General features: G+C 55.7%; 1 protein-coding gene across 2 annotated transcripts in view; it reads right to left on the bottom strand.

The window, feature by feature from the left end:
• The window catches only part of SORCS2 (sortilin related VPS10 domain containing receptor 2), a 503,745-nt gene that overhangs the window by 40,959 nt on the left and 436,642 nt on the right, over positions 1-26,144 (bottom strand). For both annotated transcript variants that reach the window (XM_055435186.2, XM_055435187.2), the window contains 4 exons: positions 20,528-20,707; positions 15,031-15,177; positions 9,754-9,856; positions 2,798-2,874 (listed from right to left, as the gene is read on the bottom strand). In XM_055435186.2, the coding sequence (XP_055291161.2) occupies positions 2,798-2,874; positions 9,754-9,856; positions 15,031-15,177; positions 20,528-20,707 (507 nt within the window). The remainder of the gene's footprint in view (positions 1-2,797; positions 2,875-9,753; positions 9,857-15,030; positions 15,178-20,527; positions 20,708-26,144) is intronic.

The raw sequence follows: 26,144 nt of genomic DNA, 5'->3' as shown, positions 1-26,144 counted from the left end.
GACTTACTGCATGAACTTGTCATTGTTTTCTCCAGCTAGGGAGCTCCTCAAAGGCCCGGTCTGCTCTGAGTCCTCTCTGTGGCCCAGTACCGGCTCAGCTCACGGCTGGAGGTGCCAGGGCTCAGGAAGTGTGTGTGGGGTGGATGAATGAGGGAGTGAGTGAGTGGGTGACTCCCCACCAGGTCCTTAGGGGACAGAATGTCGAGAGAGCTGGACAGGGCTCTCACAGGAGGAAATACCTCTGGTGGCCAGCTGGGCATAACGCCAGATGTGCTCGCAACCCTCACATGTGGTCAGACTCCCTATCTTCACACCTTCCTCCCACAAGGACAAGCAGGGGCCATTTGCCCTGTCTACCCACTGGGAAGACGGGTGCCTCCCATTCTCCCCATGGGCACCCCACAGGTGATTCCATCCTCATTAGCTGGGGACTTGGAAATCAGGCAACTCCAACCTCATGCAGCGATGAAATTAAAAGACGCTTGCTCCTTGGAAGGAAAGCTATGACCAACCTAGACAGCATATTAAAAAGCAAAGGCATTACTTTGCCAACAAAGGTCCATCTAGTCAAAGCCATGGTTTTTCCAGTGGTCATGTATGGATGTGAGAGTTGGGCTATAAAGAAAGCTGAGCACCGAAGAATTGATGCTTTTGAACTGTGGTGTTGGCGAAGACTCCTGAGAGTCCCTTGGACTGCAAGGAGATCTAACCAGTCCATCCTAAAGGAGATTAGTCTTGGGTGTTCATTGGAAGGACTGATGCTGAAGCTGAAGCTCCAATACTTTGGCCCTGATGTGAAGAGCTGACTCATTGGAAAAGACCCTGATGCTGGGAAAGATTGAAGGTGGGAGGAGAAGGGGACGACAGAGGATGAAATGGTTGGATGGCATCACTGACTTGATGGATGAGTTTGAGCAAATTCCGGGAGACGGTGAGGGCCGGGGAAGCCTGGGGTGCTGCAATCCATGGGGTCTCAAAGAATCAGACACGATTTAGCGACTGAGCAAGAAAACAACACCCACAGGGAACCCCAGGGTCTCTGCACATCCATTGCTCTGGTCTTCTGCACCTTGACCAGTCAGTGGTCCCCCAACCCCGTTCCCTGCCTTTCCCACTTCCCTGACACCCTGAGCTCTAGAGGGTGCTCCTTAAATGCTTTCTGGCTATTTTGGGATCATTCCAGGGAAGTCCTGTTTTTAAAATATGCCCCTTTAACAGCGTATGCGCTGTCATTTGTGATTTACATTCCCAGAGTTTTGCGGTAGAGACAGCTCACGGCCTCCTTGACAAGCCAGCCTGAGCTCTCCAGGTCTTCCTGCCTTTGTCCCACCCTGACCTCTGCCTCCTGCTTGCCCCCCACCCCAGTAAACTCCCCCCTCTGACACATAGGTGCCCCCTAATCTGTCAGGCACCCGGGCACTCCTGCATCCTCCTGTGCCCCCCACCCCGTACCCTCCTCCCATCACCGCAGCTCAGCCCTGAACCAACTTTCTCCCACTTAATTCTGACAAGTTCCCAAGTTCGAAGCCTAGGCAAACGGCTTGCCAACAGTGGCCACTCTGAATATCTTACGGTCAGTTTCTACGAAATACATCTCTCTGTTTCACCAGGTCTATTAAATCTAATAAGCTGGGGCCGGGGGTGGGGGTGGTTTCTGTAATAAATGGACAGGCAGTGACCTTTAAGAGAGTTTAGACATATCTCACTAGTTTTAGTGAAACAGAAATATGATAACACAATAAATCTCTTTTGCCCTTTTCAAAATTCCTGGTTTCTTGCATATTATTAAAAAAAAAAAAGTCAGGACTTTAAACCAGGGTGCAGGTGAGCTCTGCATTTTGAGGATTAATGTCTTCGTCCAGAGCCATAGCTGGGAGGAGTCTGTGAAGTGGGGGACTCAGAGGTCAAAAATCGACCTGAAAATAGAGCTTCTTCCATTCTCAGGAAGGGGAGACAGACGAAAATTTAGCTCACTTTCTTAAGCGCTTAAGGTAGAAATTGCCACTCCATGAAGTTGGCAGACCACGTGAGGCTTTTTTTTTTTTTTTCTGGAAAGAAATAAACAGCAAGTACAGAGGGGGTCCGAGCCTCTCCTGGGGCGGGGCGCTTGGGTCTGGCCGGACTGCCCAGGTGTTGGACCATCAGCCACCCTGCCCCGTGGGACGCCCTTCGGACGGCAGCCCCCACCCCTCGTCTGAGACTCGGAGTTGCGTGTTGTGGTAGCGCTGACGCAGTATGGGGCCCCCCAGCCCAGGGGGCCGTTTCCTGCATAACTGCTGTCTCCTGCTTCGTGTCATTTTCCTGTTTCTCTTTTCTCAGGTCATCACCCCGTGGATGTGCCCGAGGCACCCCGAGCCGCACTCACCACGCCCCCCAAACCTGCCCCTTCCCCATTTCTCTCTCTCCCAAGTCTCTGCCGCCCACCCGGCCGCCGCCCCTGCAGGACCCCGGGCCTGGCCTGCTCTCAGGGAGCCCCGTGAGCCTTCCTGCCGGGACAGCGCCTCCACCCATCCCTGGAGGCTATTCCATTTGCGACGATGCTCAGGGTAACAGGGAGACGCGTCAGACGGTGAATCCTCCAGCAGTGGCTGCTGCGAGAACAGCTGGAGGTGGGGGCCAGCTGGGCCTGGGCCCTCTTTTCCCTGAAGGCGACGTAACTCCTAAAGGGAATGGAGTCCAGTCGCTCAGGCGGGGGCAGGAACAGCAGCATGTCTCAGAGCCCCTCCGGGAGGGAGGGGGCAAGAACAGACACGTCTCTGGGGGTCCCGGTGCGGTGAGCCCCTCCCTGCAACCTTACCTGGCGCCAGGTGTGGCCGCAGTCCGATGTGATGTACATTTCCTCTTTATATTCCACCAGCTGGGAGCCCAGGTTACCTGGTCCGGAAGAGAAGAGGCAGGGTTGCTCTTAGGACCGGCCACTCTCCCCCTGACGGAGGTCTGAGCACAGCCAGGGCCCCGAACCAGGGCTGGTGGTGGATGAGCCCTAGGTCTATGCCACCAAAGCCACCAAGCGGATGCACCTTCCACCCTCCTGCTGTCACCACTGCGGGCCCTAGTCTGCATGGTAAAGGGCTCACTTTGCCCAAAGAAAGCCAGCCTCAGGCAGCTCCAGTAGAGCCCGGGGCAGGCAGAGCATGGGGGCCTCATGAGACACACGGGTGAGGAGCAGGGTTCAGGAACAAGCAGCGTGGAGTGGTGGCTGGGGACAGGCTGGGGGCCACGTGGGCCAGGTGAGCGGCATGTGGACCCGGCGCCCGTGATGGGCTTTACACTGGGGCAGGACATGACTGGGTTTGCGTTTGTAGGTAGCCCCCTGGGGCATGGGCACAGGGGAGGCCAGAGGCCGGTCCGGGGCAGCGTGGGGCCGTCCAGGTGCGAGGCTGGGCAAGCAGAGAATAGGTGCTCATTAAGCATCCGTTGAGGGGCCGTTTGGAGGATGGGGAAGTGGGCGCCAAGACCGCTAGGCGGCCAACAGGCTCCTCCTGGGTCCTGGTTCACCTAACCCTATACCAGGCTGGCAGGTGGTCGCCAGCCTCGAAGGCGCCGCTCTGCGGGGCTAGGACTTAATCTGGGGGTGCTGGTGGCGGGGGGAAGAACCCCCACGTGGTATCCAAGTTGACTCCAGTTTGAAGATGAGGAGGCTTGGCCGAGTGGACTCCGACAGGAACGTCAGTCGCTTAGAGGAAGCAGCTCCAGGACAGTCACGGTGGCCTCGGAGCTGGGCTGGGTGACCCCAGACAGCCTCCTGGGGAGGGGCTCGGACAGCAGAATTTTCTGACGTGTCAGATTTCACAGGCTTCTGCTCTGACCACATGGTGATGGTGGGGGAACCAGGGACCTGAGCTTCCTTCCAGGATGAAGGGACCTGCTTTGAGGACACGGTAGCCCTTCCGGACTCTTCCTGGAGCCCCAGAGGCCCCTGACCTGGCAACCTGTGCAGCACGTGCTCTCTGGCCCCTTATTCTCATGGTGCCCTCAGGAGCGCCTCTTCCAGAGCCAAGTGTAGATGTCACTGGAAAATCCCAAGGGAGAGGGATCGTTCTCAAAGAGACGAGGCAAAGCAGAGTGGCCGAGGGCTTGCGTGCCTGCCTTTTTTTTTTTGAGGTCCAACCAACATCCAAATCATCCCTCCATCCTTCCTCAATTTATTATCCATCCACCCTTCACTAATTTATCATCCATCCATCCATCCATCCACCCTTCACTAATTTATCATCCATCCATCATCCTTCCATCCCCTCGTCTCTTCATCAACTCCACCCCTCCCCCTGCACTTATCCATCAGCATCTGCTGACTGCTTGCTCTCTCCCGAGCCTTGTGCTAAGCTGTAGGGGGTGCCAGCTGAGCAACCACGGCCCTGGCTCCCAGGGACCTCTCCGTCTAGCCAGGGGAGAAGGATGCCTTGAAATCGTGGCAGGGCCGAGGATGCCTGGGATCCCGGGGAACCGTGAAAGCAGAGAAGGGAAAGCTAACGGATCCATGAAGGAGGGGAATCCAGGAGAGATTCCTGCAGGAAGCGACCTCTGCCCCTTGCCTCGAAAGATGAATGCCATTGGCCAAGCGAAAGGGGCAGGTGTGCCAGCCAGTGGGCTGGGCCTTGGCGGCGGCAGCGAGATGGGAGGGGATGTTGGTCAGGGGAGGTGGCGCAGAGGGGCAGGTGCTGAGCTGGGTTCCCTTCTACCCACCCAGCCACCGCAAGGCGCTGAGGAAAAGCTGCTGAGCGCAGTCAGGGGGTGACTGAATGGAGGCAACAGCTGGCGGCTGGGGGTGGGAGGAGGACAGAAGGGGCGCCCTTTATCTCCACCCGCCCCGTCCTTCCAGACACCAACAGAGACGCCGGGACCCATGCGTCCAATACTGAAGCTGCGCAGCAAAGGCTGCGGCGTTAGCACAGCCTCACAGGCGAATTTGCCATCCGTAGTTTCAAGGGGAGTGATGTCTGTCTTTTAAGTGACGCGATATGTTTTCCTTTCTTCGTCTACCAAGGCTGTCAGGCTGCCAGTCACCTAACAGGCACTGGTGGAGGGGGATCGGGACATCAGGGGACATTCAGAGGACATGTCCACAGGCCGTCAGAGCGGAGGGCTCTGCAGGAGCTTGGCGGCCGAGGCCCTCATATTAGGGAGGGGAAACTGAGGCCCAGGGGATGTCCCCAGTGCTGCGTCCCCTCCTGGCTGCTCTGGGCTCTCCTTGGTCCTCCTCCCCCAACAGCTCGGCCCTCTGCGCCCTGTGTCCATGCTCTCAGGGCCTGGTATACAGTAAGCGCTCCCTGAATGCACGTTTCCTTTCTGACCTTCCTTGGCCCGCAGCTTGCAGAGTGGCCAAGACCTCAGAGCCCGAACAGAGCACAAGAGCAACACAAGGTCCACCCCAGTCCCCTCCTGGCCGAGGAAAGGTGACCTGGACCGGGGAGAGAGGGCTCCTACTGGGGGCCCTGGGGGGCTCTTCCCCACAGAGAGGACGGGGGTGCTCCAAGCTCCCCGTCATGGCCCCTCAGGGTTTTCCCAGCCACAGGACTCCCCTGGAACCGTGTGCAGGAGGCGTCTGCAGCCTTTGCTCCGTGTGGCCCTGAGTATTCACCCCCCGGACGCAGAGCCAGAATCAGCGTGTGCTTTGTGGGGGGCCCGGGACCCAGCAGGGCGGCTCTGGGAGGCGCAGCGCCCGCCCTACAGCAAGAACTCGGGAAGGGCCGAGTCCAAACCAGACTGGTGCCCTCAGTCCAGACCACGCGTCTGTCTTCTGCTGCCTCCTTAGAAGCTTGTCCCATTGACGTGGCCCAGCCGGGGGAGAACATTCCAGCTGGCACCCTGGCCTGCTGCGCTTATTTCTGGGTTCACCGAGGCTGCTTCTCAACCCTGGCGGTTAGAAGCCAGCGTTCCCGTCTTTGCTTCTTAAATTCTCCTTTCTCGACCTCACTGGAGTCACTGCTGTGGGTCTGGCCTCTCGTCCACGGGCCCGGAGGACAGGCTCCCAGCAGAAGACACCGGGCGTGGAACCCGGCTTAAGGGCGGTGGTGCCCAGGTGTTGTCTGAGTGATAGGGAGGGCTGCGGAAACACGCCTGGCCTCCGCCGAATGCCAGAGAGGTCATTCTCTCTTTCTGCAGATGAGGACGCTGAGGTTCGGGGGCACCAGTCATGCCCAGAGCCCAGCACCTGGAGGCGGCAGAAGTCGGGGCGTGTGGCACCCTCTGTCTGTCCCAGGGTGCTGGGTGAGTGATGGGAGATCCACACGGAGGCTCCCTGGAAACAGACAGCCATCCCCCCGGCTGCCTCGGGCGGCTCAGCCCAGACGGGGCCATCATTTGGACCCTCTGCTCCTGCCACGTTGCCCAGCCCATGGGGGGCAACGTGGTCCCTGCTCAGCGGTGGCGGCTGGCCGAGGAAGCCCAGCTCACTCCACCTCCCTCTCTGGTCCTCTGTTCCCAGGGCTGGATGGAGGATGTAAAACAATTCACACCTCGGTTGGCCCACATTGTATGGATGGCTCCATCTCCATCTTGGGAAAGCCATGGTGAGGTTAAAAAGCACAGAATGAAGTATAAATGCAGCATCGTGCCCTGGGGGGGCAGTGAGGGGAGGGAGGGAGGGGCCGCGGGCAGCAGCCACCCACCCCATGCGCTCCCCCTTCTGTGACTCGCACATGGTGAAGCAAAGCTCCTGCAGATCCTCGCAGCTTCCCCGGGGTCTGGAACGCTTGTCCTGAGCTTTCAAAGACTCTGAGTGCTGGGAACACTTGAAACTGTGCCTTCTGCACCTTTGGTCAAAAATTTGAGGTTTCAAGCCATCACGAACGTGCATTTTAAATACACCGTTGCCTTTGGGTCCACAAGACCGAGGGTGCCTGACACAGGTGGCCCGACCCCCTCTCTGTGTGGGAGCTGGTGCCCCATGAGGGGCATTGCCATCGAGGCTGATGCGCACTTTTGTCATTGACACCCGTCCCACGTGGAAGCAGGCGGGCCCGCCCCAGTGGCGGCCACAGACTAAGACCCTGGGCACAGATGGCAGAGGAAGCCCAGGGGCCGAAAGCTCTTCCTGCCGAGTCCCCCTGGTTGTGTCACTCGCCGCCCCCCCGCACTGGAACGCCCCCCTCTCCAGGGTAACGGGAGATGCCCACCCTGACCGCCCAGGGCCCCTGCCTGCTGAGTGCACAGTGCCCACAGGGGCCTCACCTCCCGGCCTGCTTGTGGGCTCTGGTCGGGTCATTCTGAGAAGCGCGTTCACGCCTCTGTCTGGAAGGACGGCCCTGCCACCCCAACACGGCCGTTCACTCATTCACCGGCTCGCTCACTCATCCCTTCACCCCTTCACCCCTTCACTCCTTCACTTCTTCAGTCCTTCATTTCTTCACCCCTTCACTCCTTCATTTCTTCACTCCTTCACTCCTTCATTCATTCACTCATTCATTCCTTTACTCCTTCATTCCTTCACTCCTTCATTTCTTCACTCCTTCACTCCTTCATTCCTTCACCCCTTCACCCCTTCACTTCTTCAGTCCTTCATTTCTTCACCCCTTCACTCCTTCACTTCTTCATTCCTTCACTCCTTCACTCCTTCATTCCTTCACTCCTTCATTTCTTCACTCCTTCATTTCTTCACTCCTTCACTCCTTCATTTCTTCACTCCTTCACTCCTTCATTCCTTCACTCCTTCATTTCTTCACTCCTTCATTTCTTCACTCCTTCATTCCTTCACCCCTTCACCCCTTCACTTCTTCAGTCCTTCATTTCTTCACCCCTTCACTCCTTCATTCCTTCACTCCTTCATTCCTTCACTCCTTCATTCCTTCACTCCTTCATTTCTTCACTCCTTCATTTCTTCACCCCTTCACTCCTTCATTTCTTCACTCCTTCATTCCTTCACTCCTTCATTTCTTCACTCCTTCATTCCTTCACTCCTTCATTTCTTCACTCCTTCATTTCTTCATTCCTTCACTCCTTCACTCCTTCATTTCTTCACTCCTTCACTTCTTCAGTCCTTCATTTCTTCACTCCTTCACTCCTTCATTCCTTCACCCCTTCACCCCTTCACTCCTTCACTTCTTCAGTCCTTCATTTCTTCACCCCTTCACTCCTTCATTCCTTCACTCCTTCATTCCTTCACTCCTTCATTCCTTCACTCCTTCATTTCTTCACCCCTTCACTCCTTCATTTCTTCACTCCTTCATTCCTTCACTCCTTCATTTCTTCACTCCTTCACTCCTTCATTTCTTCACTCCTTCATTTCTTCACTCCTTCATTCCTTCACTCCTTCATTTCTTCACTCCTTCACTTCTTCAGTCCTTCATTTCTTCACCCCTTCACTCCTTCATTCCTTCACTCCTTCATTTCTTCACTCCTTCACTCCTTCATTCGCTCTCTCTCACACAGCCACCAGGCTGGGATACATCTGCTGAAGGGTCAGATGCATCGTCCTGCTCAGGGTCTGGAGTCCAAATTCTCCAGGCTGCAGCTGGTGCTGGAGCAGAAAGAGGGACAGAGCCCCAGGTTCAGGCAGCCATGAGCCCTGGCCGGGGCCTTAGCGGTCCCTGCTCTGTGATGGGGCAGAGACACTGTCTCTCTAACTGCCACACACCCCATCCACACCTGGGTGTGCACAGCCCCAGCCTGGCCCTTCCACCCCTAGGAGCAGTGGCCGGCTGGTGGGCCTGCCCCAGAGTCTTGCCCTCTGCAGTTTCAAGGGGCACAGCAGTCCTCCCAGGGCAGGGGACTTCCTTTCCCAGAGGAACCTGGGGTGGATCTCAAGCTTCAGGAGGACACCTTGCAAGTTGCGAGCACGTCTTCCCTCTCCTCGGGTTCATTACCTTCTCTGTAAAGTGGGGGTGCTGACCTCTCGGGGTCACGGTGGTGGTGAGAATAGTTCAGGGCCTGGCAGGGGAGAAATGGCCACCATGGCAACTGTGGACAGAGCACCAGGGCTGAGCTGCTGAGAGCTGGTGAGGCTGTCCCCTCTCTGAAGGGTAAAAGGGAAGCCAGACGCCAGCCGCTGCCTGGCAGTGGACTTTTAAAACATGTGATTTTATTTGCAATGATTCTTCTAACTCACGTAAACCTTATTTTAGAGTTTTATTTGATCGGCACACATTTAGTGGCCCCTGAGTAAGTTTCTAGTTTACTGGGGTAGACAGACGCAATCACAACATATGTTTCTTTTCCCCCTTATGTCAGTTGCATATGTGTCTCTCTCTCCCCACTAGAAACGTCTTTAGGGACCAATCACTGTCAACCATGATACCAATTATCCTTCCATCCACTCATCCTTCCATGTATTCATTCACCATTTGTTTTCCATCCTTCCATCGGGCCATCTGACTATTATTCTTTCAACTATTCAAGTATCCTTTGACTCATCCTGCCACCCATTCATCCATTCATCCTTCCATCCATCCATCCATCCCTCCATCCATCCATCCACTCATCCATCTGCCCATCCATCTGCCCATCCATCCATTCTTCCATTGGTCATCCATCCATCTATCCATCCTTCCATCCATCCATCCATTCATCCAGTCATCCATCTGTCAATCCAGCCATCCAGTCATTTAGTTAACACCTATCATGTGCCCACTGTGACCATGGAGACATCCCTCGGGGGGAGGTGCCAAGAGACCTGGGTTGCCTGGGGATGCTATGGCACTGTCCCAGTGGACACACTGTGGCCCCAGGCCTGTGGCCGTCAAGTCCCACCCCGAGGTTGGAGCTGCGTGCAGGCAGTGAGGGCCCTGCAGCCTGGCCACAAAGGCAGGGTCCTACCTGCGCCCATGATGAGGCCGGGGGCGCTGTCCTTGGTGTGCACAGTACCCGACACGTAGGGGTTGTCTGCCCAGCGCAGGTGCAGGTGCAGGTGGCAGTCGGGCTGCAAGGCAGAGAGGGGGCCATGGTCAGCACTTGGCAGGGAGCAGGACCCAGGCAGAACGCAGCCCCGCGGGTTCCGGGCAGGAAGGCAGGGCCAGGGTGTTTCAGAGGACTGGGAGGAAGGTGGGGAGGAGGCTTGGAGGCTGACCCCTGGGTGAAGGTCATCAGGTCGGGGCCAGGTGGGCTTCTCCAGGGGAGGGGGCTCCCGGCCTGGGTGCTGGAGGGTGGGCTCCCCAAAGTGGCTCCTGAATGCAGAGCTGGGCCACAGAACAGGACTCCAGGAGCCTGCATGACCCATGGCCACGTTCATTCATTCATCTACCCAGAGCCTTCATTGAGGGCCTCTGAGGTGACCATGGGCATCAGGGGACAGCTGTGGGCAGCCCGTAAACTCTGTGTCCTCTGGGAGAGGCAGGCGGTACGGTGGGTGTGTTAGAGCCCAGTGTACTCTCGAACATCAGCAGAGTACATCAGGGATGCAGCCTGGCCTGGCGCCCTGGCTGAAGGAGCAGAAACACTGGCTGTTGGAAGCACTCTAGCGCACCTCACATCACTTGGCGGCCCCCTCTGGGCCAGCACCGAGCCACATGCTTTACGGGGTGTGTGCCACGGAACGCTCTCAGCATTCGTACTGCTGTCCCCTCTGTGTTGATGGGGAAACCAAGGCAGAGTGTGTTTAAGCAACTTCTCACGGCTGGGGCTGGGGCCACGGCTGGGGCTGCCTGGTTCCAGAGTCCACACTGTGAGCCCTGCAGGTGGGACAGGGCTTTGGCACTTCCAGGCAAACCAGGCTGGCGGCCCCCAGAACGAGGAAACACCAGCTGTTTCTTGTCCAGCATCGTCAGAACCCTCCCATCTGTCTTTGCCCCCGCTGCCTGCCCCCCGTGCCCCCCACTCTGCTGAGATGGTCGAGGCCAAGCCAGCTCCCTGGGGCGGGACTGGGGGGCCCAGGGGATACATGAGCTGAAAAGATGTATTCTCTGACCCTCCTGAGTCTCCCAGGCCTCGGTGACTCACAGCCACAAGCCCCACCAGCCCTCGGTCACATCTGCGTAGAACACAAAACCGCGGGACCTAGGACGAGGCCCCAGGTCTCCATACAGCTCTCCCCAGGCCACCAGACATGACACCGGGGAGTGACCTGCCAGCCATCAGCCAGGACTACCTGTCGCCCACCCCTCCCAGGGTCATTCCATACTCTACCATCTACCAAAATCCATCTGAGAGATCTCTCTTTTCTCTGCATTTAATGTTGCTTTAACACTTTCTTCTGGCCCGTGAACTGTGTACATTTTATACAGATTATCCGAAGTTAAAAATCAAAGCGATCAATAAATTGGATATTGATCTGGGCCAGGGCCCAGGGCCTGATCCAGTGGGAGAGGAGTCAATTGGTCTGTACCGGAGTTTTAAAATATATTTTAGTTTCATAACACCCTGTATGATTTCATTCATTGCAAATGTCCGGAGCAGGGAATTCTATAGACAGAAAGTGGACTTCGGGGCAGGGCATGGGGTGGGGAGAACGGGGGTGGTGACTAAAAGGTGCAGGGTTTCTTTTTGAGTCTAAAGTGGACCGTGCTGATGGGCGCACAGCTCTGTGAAGATTCCAGAAACCACTGAATTGTCACACTTTAAATGGGTGAATTGTATGGGTTGTGACCGGCATCTCAGTCAAGCTGCTAAAAAATAAAGTAAGAGGTGGCAAAATGAGCTGGAAGAACCCCACTTTTAAAGCAGCCTTGGTGGGCTAGAGACCCTCCCCAGGGCAGCCTGAAGTTGGCAGATACCCCCGTGGGCGGGTAGCTTGGTCACTGAATCCCCCCAGATGGGAGCCCCCCAGAGAAGGGGAACGCTTAGCTGAGCAGGATAAACTTGACCCACTGTGGGAGGTTACGCTGCAGCCTGACCTGGATTTCCCCTGGTCTCTTACAACTGAGAAGCAGGTTGGTGACCTAACACCTTCGGGGCAGCTTCAGCCCCATCTCCCTGGAGGGGAGGGTGTGTCTGGGGGAGGGGGTCCCATGACTTCTGTGAGCAGGGCCAGTCTGGAGAAGGAAGTTTGAGGCAGGAGAAGAAAGTGCCTTGGCAGGGATATGGCCCACCTGCTGTGTCCACGGACACGCTTCTGGGCCAAGGTCTGGCCCAGCATGGTCCTGCTCTGGTGCCCCAGGAGTCCCGGGTGCCAGGTCCTGGGTGGAGTGGCCATGCTCCCCAGCTTGCAGCCAGCCTTCTGCACTTCCCCTGGCGCTCTGTGCTCACAGTATGACTACCTCTGGGAGCGGTGAGGCCTGACTTCCCGTCCCCCTCCCCAGCCTACTGTGGCTCTGTCCCAACTGCTGGATGCTTAATGGGGGCGCAGATGGAACACTCCTTAGGGGTCCCTGTGGTCACAAGTGGCCCACAGGACCCTGGCAGGGCTGCGGTCCCCTTTTGAGCCACACAGGTCCTTCCAGCAGGTCCTGGAGCTGCTGGGGGCGCTCTGCCAGGGGTCTGACATGCTGACACAAGGCCCAGCCGTGTCTGGACCGAACTGATGAAGGGATGGCAGGCCTGGAGAGGCCGGCCCACAGGGCCCTCAGCACCTGCAGGTGTGATGGGAGGGGACGCACTGAGCGCCAGGCTCTCCGGGTGCAGAGTTAGACACGGTGGGTCCCCCAGGGCCACCAAGGGCACGAGTGGAAAGACCTCAGGGCAGGCTGTGCCGGGGGAGGCGGTGCTGAGTGCCCGGTCCTGGAGAGTGCAGGGCCTGGGTGGGTGTGACACCTGAGCGGGCAGGGCCACACTGCCCCGAGGCACTCCTTTCTTGGCCCCTCCACACGTGGAAGCTGGCTGGTGCGCTAAAGGAGTGTCCATCAGAGACTGTCGGCTGGCTGGAAGGCCACGCTGTTGGCTGCTGTGAGCGAGGGGACCTACCCCCGCCCCGCATATCCCACCACTCGGCTCAGCCCAGCGTCTGAGAAGAGTGGCCACAGACAGCAAAACGAACAGGTTTTCATTCTGAATCCAAAGGTCAAGAGAGGCAAAACTACCTCCAAAGGGCAACTGATCATCCTAAAACAGGTCTAATCCATGTTTGTCTATTAAAAAGTCCCCTTCAGAATTTGCTCTGTGGCTCAGGAAACTCAAACAGGGGCTCTGCATCAACCTAGAGGGGTGGGATGGGGTGGGAGATGGGAGGGAGGTTCAAAAGGGAGGGGATATATGTCCACCTATGGCTGATTCGTGATTTTCAGAAAACTGCAAAATTCTGTAAAGCAGTTATCCTTCAGTTAAAAAATAAATTTAAAAAGTCCCCTTCATTTCCCTATTACTAGAAGGCGATCTTCCCAGCCAGAGAGCTCGTCCTATAACCCAGGAAAATCTTTCTGACCCAGAGTTAAAAGAAAAACAGAAGCCTCAGAAATCCCACGTGTCGGGGTCCCCAGCGGGACTTTTTAACGTGACTGTAAGCCAAGGGAGGAGAGAGAAAAATGCCCGACGCCGCCACCTCCGAGCGACGCTGCTGCCGGTGTCACCTGTTGCCCTTTCTATACATTTCTGCATTTTCCAGGTATCCTGCAATAAGCAGGGATCACTTTTGCGATGAGAAGTAAAACCTCACGTGTAGCCTGCCCTGTGCATTGAGAGTTTGCGAGGCTCAGTGAAGGACTCAGGCAGAGAAGGGGCCCGGGAGGAGCGCCGCGCTGACGCTGCCCCGCACGCCCCGCCCACGGCCGCCAGGGCCGCGCACGCGGGGCCGGGGAGCCAAGGCCGCGGCTTCCGCCTTTCGTGCCCCGCTGGGCATCCTGAGGCTTATCCTCTCTCCACTGTGCCCATCGGGCTCTGACCTGACTGCCCGCGGCCACGCGCTAACTAGCTGGCTCCCGCTTTTATTATTTTAAGGCCGGGGCATAAATCTCGAAAGGTTATCTCCTTGCTGAGCTGCATAATTGCAGACAAGAATCTATTCTTAGCGAAAACTTGCTTTGACAGATTAATATGGCTTAACTTTGTCGACGATGATACAAAAATTAGCCCTTTCACAGCAGTTCTGTTCTCAGAAGCGCTTTTACAAGTGGCAGGTATTTAATCCTCCCCATCGGTCGACAGGTGCCATTATCCCTTGTTGCTGGCAGGAGGGGGGCTTATGCAGAGGCCAAGCGTAGCCCCCTAGCTGGTGAGGTCAGGGAGCGAGGATCTGAGGCTCTGCCCAGAGGGCACAGAGCCCCACCCTGGTCCTGGGGGGCGGTCACTGGCTGGTCAGGTGGGGTGCCTACCATCTTGAGGGGCCCTGCAGGTCCCAAGAGGGCAGAATTGCTTGCTGCTTTGTGTATTGATGTATTCCCAACACCCAGAAGAGTACCTTTCCATAATAGGTCCCGGTACATGTTTGTTGAATGAATATTCCTGTAAAATAGGCACCATTGTGCTTTCTGTTTACAGAGGCACAGCAATGGATGGGGGCCCCTGACTGTGAGGAGCTTCCAGTCAAGGCCAGTGGGAAACAGAAGCATGTGTGCCCAGTGAAGGCTTCTCTGTAGAGGGGACATGCAGACAGGGTTTTCAGATGTCAATAGGAGTTCATTGAATGAAGAGGAGGCAGCCTACACTCATATTCATGTAGAAAGGCACCCTTGGAAGATCAGGGTCAGCTTGGAGCTCATGAGATTTGGACTACGTCCTGGCCCCCTCAGTTATCCAGCCCCCCGCCTCCACTTCCACAGGCAGAGTGTACGGCTTGGCCCTTGACACTGGCCAACAGGGCTTAGCAAGTGCAGTGCAAGCAGGCTGGCAACGTTCTTGCAATGCTTCTGCTCACCCTCCTGCACCTCAGCTATTGCCGAGTGTGCCTGGGCTGGTCCCAGGAGAAGGATGCCGGATCCCTTCCTCTATCATAACCCCTAGGTGTGTGAGCGAGCCCAGCCTCTCACAGATCTGAAAAAGAGTGACTGCTGTTTGGGGTGGTTTGTTACACAGCACTGTTGTGACCAGAGCTGACCGATACACTCCCCTCTCTGACCTCTTCAGTAAAGCAAGGAGTTTCTTACTGCCTTCTCCACCACACCCAGAGAAGTAGGTGGTTCATGTCTCTCAGATGGCCCGTCTCACATGTCAGCGTCTCTGACCCCTGGATCCTGCAGTTATGCCGGTGCCCACCCCAGGGAAGGTGTGTGCAGTGAGCAGGGCACTTACAGGCTTGCAGTTGGTTGGTTTCCCGTTCATGTCCGTGCTGGGAGGCCTCAGGTGATCCCAGTCTCGGCCCTTGTTGTAGGTTATGAGTGTCACCACCTTCCCGTTGACTTTCTGGTTTGCCAGGAAGACTCCTTTCACCCCTCGGACCTGGGACAGAAGCACAAGAAGGATGGTGAAGACCTGCCCAGCCCCTTGTGAGAGCTCTGTGTGCAAGGCCTCATTTGTCCCTGACGACAGTCCTGAGCCAAGGCTGACTGTACACCCTGGAGGTGAGTGGGGCTCAGGGCTCAAGGGAGCAGAGATGCAGTCTGAGCTGTGACTGGGAGATGATTCTGTCTGACCCCACTTTCCAAGTGCATTTCATGACACCGAGCTGTCCTCCTAGGTGCAGCCTCTGTTGTCAGACGGTGAGCAGAGCCCCGGCCCTTAACGTGCGTGTGCCTCTCGGTCACCCCGCCTTTAGCCGGGGCTCCTGACTCAGAGTCCCAGTCCCTCGCCTCCTTCCCAGGGGACCCACAGGGCCTGGACCGGTGGAGTCGCTCTGGGCTTCCCTCCAGGGACTTCGTCAGCTCAGCCCCACAGGAGGTTGCCACAGGAGGTTGAGGTTGGGGTCCACACTGGTCCCAGCCTGCCCTGGACGAGGGCCAAATTTCCCCATGCTCCCTTTCTCAGGGTTCCTGGGGGGGGGGGCCAGGGAGGTGAGCCACACACACACCATAGTCAGTCACTGAGTCGGCTCATAAGAAATGGTCAAGCATCAGCAATTCCCAGTTGTTCAACCTTCTGCTTCTACATAGACGAGTTTTTCTGGCAAGTTACTTGGTCGTGGAGGCCCGAGACCCAGTAAGTGAGGCCTGCTGCTGTAGCCTGAGTTCCTTAGAGCCCCCGTGGGCCCGAAATAATCTTTGCTGCTCTATAAATAGCATGAACCCAGGGCAACTGAGGCATGGAGTTACAAGATTTATCTGGAGTTCCCTGACCAAAGGTGACGCTCAGGACAATAGTGATAATTCACAGTAAGTGCCTTCTATGTGGTAGCCAAGGGGGTTAATAAGCGCTACCGTATTAAATTCTCAGACTCCCTGAGGTGCTTTCCTAGGCCTCAATGCCAAGGGCCCGACAGGTGGGGAGCAGGCTGCGGAGGAACCCAAAAACTCTGACGCAGAGTGAATGGTGTATGTGTCTCCCGTGGCTTCTGTGGCAGGTGACAAACGGATGGGGCTTAAACTCCACAAGATCGTGTGACAGCTCTGGGGGCCAGAAGCCCAACAGCAGTGGGTCCCACAGGCTGAGAGCAAGGTGTCGGGGGCCTGTTCGTCCTGGAGGCTCCAGGGAGACGCCGGGTCCTTGCCTTTCCCAGTGTCTAGAGGCACCGAGGTGCTTGGCTTGCGGCCCTACTCCATCTTCAAAGCCAGTCGTGCAGCAGCTCCCTGGCCAGTCTTCCATGATCCCGTGTGTTTTTCTGTTCCCTTCTGCTCCTTCCTCTCATGAGGACTCCTGAGATTGCAGTGGGCCTCGTGGAAATCACCGGAAACTCTTCCCATCTTCTGACTGCCAACTCCATCCCCCTTTGCCTGTGTCTTCTGCTAGGAGGCTGCTGTCTGGGGTGGGGACGGCGGTCTGGCCCTCACTCCAGACGATGTTTCGGGGATGGTCTTTCTGGGGGACGACCCAGGGGAGGAGGACCACAGCCCCTTCTTTCTCACTCATGGTGACGTCACTCTGTCTCGGGCCCATCTGAGCATCACTAGGGGGCGGGCGTCCGGCTTGCCCCGTGCTGGGTCCAGACGCCTTCCCTGATGTCCCTGGGGCAGATTTGATGCTCATTTGCCGGGTGATGGCTTGACGGAAAGCGCTCTTTTATATCCCAACTGGTCTCCATGAAAACGCTCAGCAGTAAATAATGTGGACCCTCCTGTCCCAGAGAGGTAGGAGCAGGCCGAGTCTCCCTGGGGTGGGTCTGATCAGCTGAGCACCAGCTTCCAAAGCTGACATACCTGCTTCACGTGCCCACCCTTCTCATGGCTGTGCTCGCTTCCTGGGGCTGACATGACAAAGTATCACAAAGTGGGAGGGGCCTCAAACAACAGAAGTTCTGTTTCTTCATAGTCAGGAAGCCAGAGGTCCACAATCAAGGCAGGGCGGTCCTCTCTCTGGAGTTTCTCGGGGAGGCCGCTTCCTCATCTCCTCCAGCTTCAGGGGTCTCCAGGTTTTCTCTGCTCCGTCTTCACAGACGCCCCTCTCTCTGTGTCCGCGTCTCCTCTTCTGATCCTTATAAGGACACTTATCATGGGTTTAGGACCCAACACAAGCTCATCTCAAGACCCTTCACTTAGTGATGCTGCAAAGATCCTTTTCCCAAAGAAGCTCAAGGTCATGGCTTCGATGTGGTTTTACCATTTTTTTGTGGGGTGTCGCATTCAGCCCATTACAACGGCTGTCTCCTAGCTGTGGTCAGGACTTCTCAGGGTCAGGGCACAGGACTGGGGACCCCCATGAATGTGTTAGTCAGTCATGTCCGACTCTTTGAGACTCCATGAACTGCAGCCCACCAGGCTCCTCAGTCCATGGGATTCTCCAGTTAAGAGTACTGGAGTGGGTAGCCATTCCCTTCTCCAGGGGAATCTTCCCAACTTAGGGATGAAACCTAGGTCTCCTGCATTGCAGGCAGATTCTTTACCATCTTGTGCCACCACAGAAGCCCCCGTATCCTCCTTCCTAACCCAAGCTTCAACACAAGGAGGCCCCCAGAGAAGGGCTGTCACCTGGTCTAGAACCAAGACATCCATCCCCCCACCCCGAGGAGTGGTGTGAGTTCATGGCCCTCTCGGGGCAGTGTTTGCCTGTGATGTCTTGGACAAGATATTTTTCCTGGATCTGCCATTAGACGAACGATAACCGTGGCGATAATGGAACTGGCACACGGGTAGAATCTCTAGGCCAGGCCCTCCCCACGCACGATCTTGAATCCCCAGGAAGGGCCACTGCCGTGACAGCTGTCACGGGCTGGCGGAGTGCTGGGAAAGTGTTCAGGGGAAACCGAGGCCTCCAAGTGGCACAGACGCCCTCTGAGGAAGGTACCGCCATCCTTGTTTCACCACGAGGACGCTGAAGCACAGAGATGGTAAGTGACCTCCCTGAGGTCACACGGCAAATACGTATAATCAGAACTGGGGTTTGAGCCCGGGTTGTGGGGCTCCAGAGCTGTGCTCGTAACCACTACCCGGGACCCACATTAGGCGGATTTCAGAGAAGCCAAGTCACTTACGAGGAGGCCCAGCTTTGGGCCTGGCCACGTGAGCTCCCTGCAGTCCCCATGGCCACTCACTGCCTGGTCTTTGGCATGGATTGCTGTTTCCTGGTTGCTCACCCCTGGCTAACTCAGCTTGGCCTTACATTCGTCTGCCTCTCTTCCTCCAGGCAGCACTCCCTGACTCCCATCCCGGATTGGTTAGCTGCCACTCCTGGTGTCCTCTGGACGCTGACTCACCAGGTGGGAACCACTGTTGGGGCTGGTCTTCCTGTAGAGTCTGGCCTTCTGTGAGAGCTGGTCTACCCTCCCTGCATCCAGGGGGTGCGGCCTGGAGCCAGGCACGCGCCACAGGCGGCACGGACACCCGCAGAGGGCCAGGCTGTCCCTGTCTGCGGTGCCCTGCGTGTAACTTTTAGCAAACGGCCCTAAGCCGTGGGCTGTGTCCAACTCGAGTAGTAAACTCACAAATGGGTTCTCACTGTAAACCAATGGTTACATTCATCACTTCCTTGGAGAAAGCAGTTCCACGCTGCTGTTGACAACCCGGAGATGGAGGCTGCAGCCCCGGCTCTGTCCGGGAGGCCTGCTCCCACCCCAGCTGACCCGCTCTGTCTGCTCAAGGCTCGGCTGGCCACCCACAGGACACTCTCCCCAGCTCGGCAGGGACGGCAGAGTCTGGCAGGCCCACCACCAGCATCTACTGTGAGAACACACTGGCCAGGGCCTCCCTGAGGGCAGGGCGTGAAGGAGGAGCTTAATGGTGAGTGGCCGAGGGAGGGAGTGCTGGCCAGGAGGGGAGGGAGTGCTGGCCAGGAGGGTCGACAGACCTGGGCTGGTCCTGGTTTTCTCACTTCCTCTGCTTCTGCCTGGGCAGGCTGCCTGCCCTGTCTGAGCTTCTGGTTCCTTACCTGTAAAGCGGCTGAGGGAGCCCCGCCCCAGCTCTGGTGTGGACCAGGATGCAACAGGTGGCCTTGAAAGGCTGGGTCCAGGTTGGGCCGTTGTGGGTGTGGGGCTGACATTTATGGAATCCAAGTGCATGGGAGCCAGGAGCTCCAGTTCAGAGCCTCAGATCTGATCAGGTCATCCCTTCAGCATCATGTGACAAGAGCACGTGGAGGCTTAAATGGGACACAGATGGGGTGGGACCCCCAGGGAGGGCACTGGGGGATCTGGGAACTGCAGGCGGGGAGTCCCCAACCCCCAGCCTCAGAGACAAGAGCTGCAGGGCCAGGGGAGACACAGGGAACTAGAGAAAGCCTGACAGAGGTGAGATACGCAGAGCGGGGCAGAGACCAGTCCTGGGTGGGGGCAGGCAGAGAGGCCAGCAATAGGACGTGTCCCATCCTCTGTCCCTCAGCCCGTTTCCGTGCAGTGGCGTTCAAGGCACTCATGGCTTTGGAAGGTGATGGCTGACGAGTAAGTTGATGGCGGGGACCGCTAACCTGAACCCCAACTCAACAAGATGTCATCCCACCGAAAGCATTCCTTTCTTGAGCCCTGTTACACAGAGCTCCTTGACTGGATTTTGAATTTCACCAGAAACAGCGAGTTTTCTCTCTTGCTCTGAAAGTACCTGCATGGTATCCTCTTGATCTGCAAAGCCTAAATTAGGGCATTTTTGCAGGGTGGGAGGAGCCGGGGCAGGAGTGGGAGGAGCCGAGGATGGGAGCGGGAGGGGCAGGGGAGGGAGTAGGAGGGGCAGGGGAGGGAGTGGGAGGAGCAGGGGAGGGAGTGGGAGGGGCAGGGGAGGGAGTGGGAGGAGCCGGGTGGGAGTGGGAGGAGCCTGGGGGAGTGGGAGGGGCCGGGGTGGGAGTGGGAGTGCCTGGAGATGGAGTTGGAGGAGCCGGGACAGGAGTAGGAGGGGCCAGGTGGAAGTGGGAGGAGCCGGGGCAGGAGTGGGTGGAGCCGGGGGGTGGGAGCGGGAGGAGCCGGGTGGGAGTGGGAGGAGCCGGGTGGGAGTGGGAGGAGCCTGGAGGGAGTGGGAGGGGCCGGGTGGAAGTGGGAGGGGCCAGGGGTGGTAGTGGGAGGGGCAGGAGAGGGAGTGGGAGTAGCCAGGACAGGAGAAGGAGGGGCCGGGGGGAAGTGGGAGGAGCTGGGCAGGAGTGGGAGAGGAAGGGGCGGGTGTGGGAGGAGCCGGGGAGAGAGTGGGAGGAGCCTGGAGGGAGTGGGCGGCCCCAGTCCTGGAGGTGAGACCCGCCCCCCTGCAGCCCATGCTGTGGGCCCCAGACGCCCCTCAGCTCCCACCTCCAGGATGTCGATGACCACGCTCTCCTCCGCCTGCCGCGAGCTGCGCACGTCCTCCAGCACCAGCGAGTAGCGCACGCCGCGCGTGTCCGACTGGTACAGGTTGTAGGTGTCGGTCTGGTACCACTCCTGCACGGCCACGAACACCTGGCTCTCGTCCGTGCTGATGACCTGCAGATCCTGGGGGCGCGGGGGAGCGGGGTCAGTGCTGCTGGGCGCCGGTGCTGGGGAGGGAAGCTGGCCTGGGGGTGGGGAGTGGGAAGATGGGGCAGGCCCGTGGGGAGGCGTGGGCAGGCCTCAGACCTGGTGGGGTTGGGGGGTTGGCCACAGCCCTATTGGCATCAGGCTGACCTAGATTTCCACCCCGGTCCTGCCCGTAGCGCTCAGTGGCCTTAGACAAGTCCCTTTACCCCTCTGGGCCTCTTCTCCCAGCTTCAAAATGGGGGTCATGTTCCCACCCTTCACATTGGGTGGGGGGAGGGGTGTCCAGGCACTGGGTGGGGCGCAGTGATATCTCTCCCTACCCCCCGGCCCCTGTCATGCCATTTGCCCGCCAGTCCCTGCAGTTAGGAGGAGGCGGGGACTCCTATGCACCCCAGACCATCACCCCTGGGAAGCCGGGACGGGTCTCCTTCCAGGCCCCTCCCCGACCCCATCCTGAGGATCAGATAAGCTACCTGTCAGTTCACTCACTCAGCATGTGTTCACTAAGTGCCTGCTGTGTGCCAGGCGCTATGTGCCTGGGCCCCACCGGGGACCCACACTGGTCTCTGCCCTCCGGGTTGTACACTGGGAAGGAGGGCTGTATTAATTCGCTTCAGCCTCACGCCCAGGGCCTCCTCGATGGCCTGCTACAGAGAGCTGCCCTTTGCCCACGGTTCCTCCAGGCCAGGACAGCCCTGCCCTTGGTCCTCCCGCCGGACACACAGCCAACAAGGCCCGTGCGGGTCAGTGGGCGGCTCGGGGCCTGGCGGGAGCTGAGGGCAGGCACCTGGCCAGCAGGCGGGCAGGAGGCCTGCCCCGAGAAGGTCAGCGGCCGAGGCCAAAGCCCACCTGGAGCAGGATGCCTGGCAGCTCTGGAGTGGGCCAGGCACCCCCTCTCAGGATTTGTTCCAGATTTGACAATTCAGAATGAAAAAAAAAAAAAAAAATCCACAGTCGAATAAAAAGGAAGAAGAAACCCAGGGCTAAACTGAGATTCTTGTTTTCCTTTTCACTCCCAACCAGCGCCAAACGCTGCGTGGGAGCCACATGAAAAGGCATCTGAACAGGCCTGTTTCAAAGCCATAACGAGCTTTTATGCTGCAGCCTCTCCAGTTTGCCTTCTATCACTCCTAGACTTTTATTGCCCCTCTGGCGGCGGAGCTTCCAAGATCCAGGAGCCCAGGACAGATGGCGGAGGGGGCGGGGCAACGCTGGTCACGCCCACCGCTCCGCCCACCACGGCCAGCGCAGTTTGGGGGTTCTCTTCCCTTTACAGACCTTCGATCTGGTGAAGAGGCCGCCTGGGCAGGGTGCAGGCCGGTGATGGCCCCTCCCCTCCTGCCTGTTCCCACCCCCACCTCCCGCTGCTGTGCAGCCAAAAAAAAGGGCTTTTCGAAACAGAGGGGGCAGTGCTGCGGAACGCCTGCGATGCACCGCCCTCCCAGGGGCGGCCCTGCAGCGCGGCGGGGTCCTGGTCTGTGGGCCTGCGGACGTGGGTGGACCCACGCAACCCGCAGCCAGGGAGGGTTACAGCGTCAGGGTCACAGGCCTGGCGGTTCCCTCTCTGAGGTGGGACAGCAGGGTGATGCGGAGTCGGAGGGCTGCGCCTGAAGCCTGGGAAGTGGGGCATCTCTGCTCCTCTTGCCCGCCTCCCCTCTCCTGTTTCTCCGCGCTAGGCCGCGGTGTCCACCGGGGTATCGCTCATCCTGCAGCCCAGCACGAGAAGACCCTCTATCGGCCCGACGTTCCGAGCTCACGCAGTGCCCGGCATCAGTGACACGGGGTTGATCAGTATTCACCGCTATTACCTTCATTCTGACTTTGTCTCCCCCACACCCGGGTAAATGTTTACAAAACCTGAGTAAATATTTACCAGAATTTGGGAAACAAAGGACAATGTGTAAAGGGAGTAAAAGTTGCATGTACTGCTGCTCCTCGAGAGACCTGATACTAACTTTAAAATTGTTTACTTCTGGGCTTGTTCCCAAATGTGATTCATATACTTTCTCGAGTATGGTTTGTAGCTTGCTCTTGCACGTTATATGGGAAGCATGTTTCTCTGTTGTTAAAATTATTTATAAACACCACTTTTAGTGACTGCATGATATTCCCTTCTGTGGATGTACCGTATTTCACTGAATATTTCCCCACCGGTGAGCTTTTTAGCATCTCCAGCATGATGTGCAAAACAGTCATAAACATTCCCAGACATAGATCTCTGCGTTCTCTGTATTTCCACAACATAAATCTAAAAAGGGAAATTGCTTCATCTGAGAGAAGGAACATTTTTAAAGTTCTTGTTACATTATGTTCCCTTTCCCCTAAGCAGAGCTAGAGGGCGCTCATTTCTCTCCATGCACTGAGACCAGTCTTTTAAAAACCTTGGTGATCAGAGATTGATAAATGGTGGTCAGAGAGTGATAAAAAATATGCAACTTTTTCCTTAAATTATTCATATTATTCTTCTTTTAAAAGGAAAGTTAGAAGCAGAGACATTTGTTGATTCTATTTCTAAACAAAAAAGGCATCAAAATAATTACACGTATGTATATGTGTTTGCATGTGTGTATATACTTATATGGGCTTCCCAGGTGGCTCAGTGGTAAAGGGTCTGTCTGCCAATACATGAGATGCAGGAGACATCCCTGGGTGGGCAGATCTCCTGGAGGAGGAAATGGCAACCCACTCCAGTATTCTTGCCTGAAAAATCCCATAGACAGAGGAGCCTGGCTGGGTACAGTCCATGGAGCCACAAAGAGTCCATGGGGTCACAAAGGACATGACTGTGAGACCGAGCATGCACCTGCGCGTGCGCGCGCACACACACACACACACACACACACATCTATATCTCAAGAAATATGTGGAAAAATCAGAGTTGCCAGTGTTTGTTATCAGGTAGAATGAGGTTTGATTATAAGTAATAGAAACTGGAAAAAAAGTGACTCAAATGAGATAAAAACACATTTTTCCCAAAATGTAAAAGGGTTCCAGAGGCAGACATCTCAGTGCAGAGGCTGGAATCACTAGGGACAGAGTCACCAGGAACAGAGGCTCCTTCTGAGTCAATATTCTACTGCCCCGTTCTGCCCCATCTACTGATGGTCTGAGGTGATAGCTGGAACTCCAGCCAGTCATCTTGTCAACATGCAAGGCAAAAAGAGGGAGAGAGGGAAGAGGAGGAAAAGGCTAGTCTTTAAAAGAGGGCTCCGAGAAGTCTCCCAAACCTGACAATTCCACTTAATCTCATTGGCCACATTTCAGAAATGACCACTTGCAGCTGCAAGGGAAGCTGCAAAATTTAGTCCCAGCTGGGAAGCAAGGCACCAGCTAAGATTTAGGGTTTGTTAAACTGAGATGAAGGATAAGAATGAATATAATATGAGCAAAGCTAGTGGAGGTGATGGAATTCCAGCTGAGCTATTTAAGATGATGCTGTTAAAGTGCTGCACTCAACATGTCAGCATATTTGAAAACTCAGCAGTGGCTACAGGACTGGAAAAGGTCAGTTTTCATTCCAGTCCCAAAGAAAGGCAATGCCAAAGAATGTTCAAATTACCATACAGTTGTGCTCATTTCACATGCTAGCAAGGTAATGCTCAAAACCCTTCCAGATGTACAAGTTGGATTTAGAAAAGGCAAAGGAACCAGAAATAAAATTGACAACATCCATTGGATCCGAAAGAAAGCAAGGGAATTCCAGAAAAATATTTACTTCTGCTTCACTGACTACACTAAAGCCTTTGACTGTGTGGATCACAACAAACTGTGGAAAGTTCTTAAAGAGATGGCAATACCAGACCACCTTACCTGTCTCCTGAGAAACCTGCTTGTGAGTCAAGAAGCAATTTTAGAACCAGACATGGAACAACATACTGGTTAAAAATTGGGAAAGGAGTACATCAAAGCTGTATACTGTCATCTTGTTTATTTAATTTCTATGCAGAGTACATCATGTGAAATGCCAGGCTGGATGAATCACAAGCTAGAATCAAGATTGCCGGGAGAAATATCAACAACCCTAGATATGGAGATGATACTTCTCTAATGGCAGAAAGTGAAGAGGAACTAAAGAGCCTCTTGATGAAGGTGAAAGAGGAGAGTGAAAAAGTGGACTTAAAACTCAACATTCAAAAATATAAGATCATGGCATCCGGACCCATTACTTCCTGGCAAATAGATGGGGGAAGAAGTGGAAGCAGTGACAGATTTTACTTTCTTGGGCTCCAAAATCATTGTGGACGGTGTCCTCAGCCATGAAATTAAAACATGCTTGCTCCTTGGAAAAAGAGGTATGACGAAACTAGACAGCATATTAAAAAGCAGACATCCCTTTGCCAACAAAGGTCTGTCTAGTCAAGGCTATGGAGAAGGAAATGGCAACCCACTCCAGTGTTCTTGCCTGGGGAATCCCAGGGACGGCGGAGCCTGGTGGGCTGCTGTCTATGGGGTCGCACAGAGTCGGACACGACTGAAGTGACTTAGCAGCAGCAGCAGCAGTCAAGGCTATGGTTTTCCCAGTAGTCATGTACTGATGTGACAGCTGGACCCCAAAGAAGGCTGAGCATGAAAGAATTGATGCTTTCAAACTGTGGTGCTGGAGAAGACTCTTGAGAGTCCCTTGGACTGCAAGGAGATCCAACCATTCAATCCTAAAGGAAATCAGTCCTGAATATTCATTGGAAGGACTGATGCTGAAGCTGAAGCTCCAATACTTTGGCCACCTGATGTGAAGAGCTGACATTTGAAAAGACCCTGATGCTGGGAAAGACAGTGTAGGAGGAGAAGGGGTGACAGATGAGCCTGAGCAAATTCCAGGACATAGTGGAGGACAGGGAAGCCTGGTGACTGCAGTCCATGGGGTTGGACACAAATGAGCGGCTGAACAAGAGTTCCTGCAGCAGTTGCCTTGAGGAATGAAGTGGGAGTGCCATGGAAAGGAGGAATGGAGTGGTAAGCAGGTAGAGATGTATAAATATTTGCAATATTCGATTAGTTGCAGTGAAACCATTTTAAAGAAGTACTTTTGGAAAGCTTAAAAACATGTTAGTAAGAATTATGGGGGAAATTTCCTCATAGATTTTTACATAAAATTTAAGGAACAGCTGAATGAACCAACATCTTCACCAAATTCTTTCAGCACTTTGAATATTGCAACTCACTGCCTTCTGGCCTCCAAGGTTGCTGATAACAAATCTGCCTATAATCTTACTGATGATCCCTGTATGTGATGAGTGACTCGTCTCTTGCCGCTTTCAAGATTCCTTCTTTGTGTTTCCACAGCTTGATTATAATGTCTAGGTGTGGAACTCGTAGTGTTTATGCTACTTGGAGCTCAACAAGCTTTTAAAGATCTTTATAGTTATGTTTTTCATCAGTTTTAAGGAAGTTTTGGGCTTTCAAATAATTCCTC

This window comes from Moschus berezovskii, chromosome 5, assembly GCF_049115385.1.
Source record: "Moschus berezovskii isolate FMDL1 chromosome 5, NW_MosBer_1.0, whole genome shotgun sequence".
Lineage (NCBI taxonomy): Eukaryota > Metazoa > Chordata > Mammalia > Artiodactyla > Moschidae > Moschus > Moschus berezovskii.
Note: the sequence above shows the minus strand (reverse complement) of the source record. Positions and strands in the feature narration are given on the sequence as shown.